Source organism: Trachymyrmex septentrionalis, unplaced genomic scaffold (assembly GCF_001594115.1).
Source record: "Trachymyrmex septentrionalis isolate Tsep2-gDNA-1 unplaced genomic scaffold, Tsep1.0 scaffold191, whole genome shotgun sequence".
NCBI lineage: Eukaryota > Metazoa > Arthropoda > Insecta > Hymenoptera > Formicidae > Trachymyrmex > Trachymyrmex septentrionalis.
The window spans coordinates 288,597-293,539 of NW_017305083.1; the positions used below are offsets into that span (position 1 = coordinate 288,597).

Here is a 4,943-nt window from a genome sequence, read left to right on the forward strand (position 1 = left end):
CTGTAATATAATTAAAATATTTTAATCATGACATTATTAATCTCATTATTATCGAATTATCGAATAAGAATAATCCTCGTCGTATGGAAACTCTCGAAATATACCGAATGCGCAATGCATTTTTTTTATCCCATCATTCTTTAGCAAGGTGCATAATTACAGGAAGTTTGACAGGCTTCCGTTTCCGATGATACCGACCTTGTCGAGAAAGCGCGATTGTCCGCTCACTGTTCGAGCATCTTCGAACCACCACCACCGTCTACATCCACACCAATCCCTTCTTCGTTCGCCCCCTTCGCTCCGAGATTAAGGGACGTTCGCGCTTCGTCCGTCAGTACGGTGCATTCGAGATACGACGCTCGGATCGACAGCCAGCGATTACCAGCAATCTCGGGGTGCGCACCGGGCGGCCGCGCGAATCGTTCGCTGGCGATCGCGTAACTGACCGAGAGCCGAGGGGAGAGATTCCGTCTATCCTGATGGCCCGGGCTCCTGGCCTGACTTGCGCCCCTCGCATCGAAGCGCAACATGTGGTAAACCGTGGGAAGGTAACAGACACACATACACACACACACGTCCTAGGCGTAGGTGAAGGCACGAGCGTGTACCTCCGATAAGTACGTACGTACATGGTACGTACCCCTCCCCCCTACCCCCTCGCGACATCCCGCGCTCTGCCCTGCGCTACCCTGCGACACCCCGCGTTACCCCGCGACATCCCTAGCACCGCCAACGACCGCTCTCTCTGTGGGGTTGTGCATGCGCGCGCGCGCGCGCGCACGACACGCACGCACGTACACCGTTCATTTGCGCGAGCGCATAGGTATACCTTAAAAAATCTGCGATACAGTTTTTAGCCGAGCTATTCGAGTTCGACGTTCGAGTTTTTTTTCCCCGACACTTGGGTAGTTTTTTTTTTTTTTTTTTTTTTTAAATTCTTCGAGCACTTCGGAACCGATAGGTCGACGGCCCGCGCGGATCGAACGACACGTGTAACTTTCATCTCGCACAATAAACGGGAGATTTCTAATAATCTCTCTCAGCGCGGAACTGTTTGTTACTTAAATTATTATTTAAAGAAGTTCAAGAGAGGAATATATATCAATTTGCATATAATTGTATATGATCGAAATGGATGGGCTACTACATTTTTGGAAGAAAATTTGAATATTGAATTGAACGAAGATCGACGGCGAGGCTTACGTTGCCAAGTTAAAACAGAATTTCATCATACATACGAGTACGTGACACTGATGGATCACTGTAGGGACTTCCTTCTCTTAACGCAAATGTGGCGTATCCGTTATATTTCGTTTACGTCGAGACGGCGCCTATCCGACCAAACATTTTCGCTTGTCAAAGAATGCGTCCTGTGTCGAACATATTTTCGTTCGCTTCATTCCGCACAGCGTTTTACGACACGCGTTACGGCTATACGCTTTGACGCTTTGGCTCGGAGCTTACCTTATCTTTTCAAGGTCGTAACGTTGGAAAGAACGCGAGAGAACGCGTTCCTTTGTAGCCGGGAAAATCCGGGATTTTCCCATTTTACGTTCTTTTCTAAAGCGTCGTGAAACCTGGATTTTTATCTGTCACATGTTACATATAGAACAAATCTATATATATTATACATATATGAAAATAAGAAATGATTTTGCTAAAAATGATCTACAAATTCAGAATGTAGATCTAAAAATAATTTTATTCGAACACATCAAATAAAAAACTAATTCTGCAGAGTACTCTTAAACGTTGACGGACAGTGTTGCAAAAAGTTTTAATTTCTAACAATCAGCTCGAGCTGATATATAATTATTTTCATCAAATTTTCTTCCAGACGAAATTATTTTCAAATCTGCGTCCAAGTAAATTTTTTTCAAATATTTCAGCAAAACCGTTCTTCCTGTATGTGTACAGAATGCTAACAAGAGTAATTTGAAAACGTGAAAAAATATTTCACCGTGGTAAAGATCGGCACTTTTTTTGTTGATAGAAAAACCATTCGTGCGCTGCACCATGCCGTGCCGCATCGAAGTCTATATTGAATAAAACGTTGCAGCAGGTCAGTTTGATGGTATTGTATAACGCGCTCATACCGAAGAGGGTCGATGACTGTATTCGCGTGCTAGTCCTTCATGAACAGGCCGCGCAATCTGCAAGCGCTCCCGATATAGATCTTCGTCACAAAAAAGTTCATGGAGGCGGGCTCGGTTTTAACCAGCCACTAAGTTATTTTCAATCTTAACATATAGAACTCTCAGCGTTGATAACATCGAAATTGGTCGCTGCATCGAGAAACTGGCGTGAGGCTATATTATATCTTATTACATCTATTACAGTTACGCCGAAGTTATTTCACAGCTTTTTCACAAGTTAAACGGTAAACTTTTCCTAGATACGTGTAGGTATCTGCTGAATAAAACTCAATATTCCTTCGGTCTTACGGTCTCTCATGCGGTAATCAGGACGTTCGGGTTAATCAAGAACGATGGCAATCGGTAGCTAGCGTTGTTATCCCTAGAAATGGATGTTTATCCATCGGCTCGTCGCCTCGTACGTCGTACTCGAAGAGTGATGCATTGTCATCACGTCGTATAATACGTCGAATTAAAAAAAGAAAGAAAGAGAGAGAGAGAGAGAGAGAGAGAGAGAGATTTTGAAGAAACCGTCACAGTTGAGCTGCACAGACCGCGGTCTAAGAATACCACCTTCGACTACTTCGCGATTATAAAGCTGCGACCTAATTTTAAAAGCTGCGTTTCCGAAGCGGCCGCGTCGCGCCGAGGCGATACCGGCGCACGGTTAAGTCCGTGCGTCTCCGTACTTTGCGGAGGGATTAACGCTGGGAAGCGATAAGGTAAACGCCTGTAGTAATTCCGCTTCGTCTACCTCGCGCTTGTCAATCTGATGCTTTTTATAGGCTCTCTCGCGCCGCAACGCCTCTTCGAAATTAAAAGCTCCCGCGATGTAATAAAATAAAATATTGATTCGAAATACGTCGTTTTATAATCTCCCTCGATCATGCGTCATCTTTTCCGCGTTACGTCAGGTAAAAAGAAATATTTAGTCGCAGTAGCGTTTTCTCCCGTCTATTATTTTCAACTATCTCTATTGAGGAGGGCTCTCAAACGTACGGATAATACATTTTCAATATACATCCCGCATTAATAGCGTCACAAAGAATTAAAAAGAAAAAAAAATTCTTTAAACAATGGGAGAGCCAGTAATCGTGAGTGTTAGTGGGTTATCCGCACACAGCCCGGGCTGCGCGTAGTTACGAAGTACAGGGTCCACATAATCGATACTCTAGTACTTCGAATGTCTCCGCGGACAGATACGAAGGCGAGAACGAGAAAGATAGAAATGAGAAACGGGATGAAAAACGAGACAGGAAACATGGCGTGCCCGCTGCTCTATTTAATAGCCGAACGGATGGAAAGTCATTGGCACGAACGACTGCGACGTTAACGAGTTTCATCTTTTACGATTTGCTCGTAGTTTTAATTGTTCTCTCTGTCTTTATGCTATCGCGCTCACCCGCGCCTCTCTCGCGACAATAAATCTTTTGTAGTACATTTTCCGCTATACTGCACGATTTAATCGGCAGCTATAGTTATGGGCCAACGATTTTATCCATTCATTTTTTTACAATACGATACAGTACAACATGGTGCAATTTAATTCGCAACTTTGCTCCAATTAGTAATTATTATTAACGAAATGTTGGTAAAAAAGATAATATTAATCTCATAATTTTTATAAATTATTTACAATTATTTACATATTTACAACCCAGACAACACAAAGTCCAACATTGGGATATGAAACGTCTAATTTTAGACTTCGTAAAAACATTTGATTTTAGTTGTCTGAGAGTCATTTTACAACACGATACGATACAATTAATTTGGCCACTTTGTCTCGATTAGTAATTTATCATCTCTCCATCTGTAATCTGAATCTTTTTAACACAAACGAGAAATTTTACCCTAAAGTTTCTCCGAAAATAAAGGAGAGCGAAATCCGATTCTCTTTATTGTCAGTTATACAAACTTCCTTATTGTCAAGTTATACGTTTGTAAATAAATTTTATTTTTTCTCACTTCTGCTTAAATTTCAATTTTTATTAAATAAAGATTTTATCACTTAAGCGAAAAGATGCAGATTTAGACGCGAAAGAATATTCAAAATATTTGTAAGAAAAAGAGAGAATATTTTTTCACTCATAACTTTTGTGAATATTACTAAGATATTTTCAGCTAAAAACTGCAACACCTTTATGAAATAAACTCTTTTAAGATTCTGCTACGTGGGATAGGGCATGTGTGTCGTAAATTTCAAAGTGCCAAGGCGATAATATGAACACATACACGCTGGAATCTCATACATTATTCAGCGAAAAGCAGAAAAGTAAGAGAAGACACGATATAAAGGGACGCGTGGAACCTCGGAAAATAGAGTTGCGTTCGAAATAATCGTATTATAATTATTTACGGAATTTCGGATTTCGGAATTGTTATCGGAAAATCGGTAGCTGCATTTTTACGCAGGAAAAAGCAGGATCTTCTATTCGTATACAGTCGCGTGCGATCATAAGGTAACGAATCACATTTCCAGATTGTATTTGGATTCCACTGAAATTAGCGGTTTCAGCGAAATTAGATTAGCGGCTTCGACGAATTAAGTGAGAAATACCGTAACAGCTCTGCCGGGTGATGAGTTACAAGATTATAATCGTTAATTATAGTTGGACGAACGCAATCTCGATTTTGTAAGATTAAATGTTTTATCAAGATCTATGGGAAAGATATTTACTCCGATAAATTCATGATTTAAGGCATTAATGAGTTTATCGGAGTGTGAACAAGTGATTCGAATGAGAGAGAATACCATAATGGTTAATCTTCTTTATATATACTTTATAGAAAAAAATATTACATTAG

The 4,943-nt window shown here is 40.8% G+C and overlaps 1 protein-coding gene across 1 annotated transcript in view; it reads left to right on the plus strand.

The window, feature by feature from the left end:
- Window positions 1-4,943, plus strand: part of LOC108747089 (uronyl 2-sulfotransferase-like) — a 20,412-nt gene that overhangs the window by 2,019 nt on the left and 13,450 nt on the right. Inside the window, exon 2 of the mRNA XM_018484344.1 lies at window positions 453-548. Within this exon, the coding sequence (XP_018339846.1) occupies window positions 453-548 (96 nt within the window). The remainder of the gene's footprint in view (window positions 1-452; window positions 549-4,943) is intronic.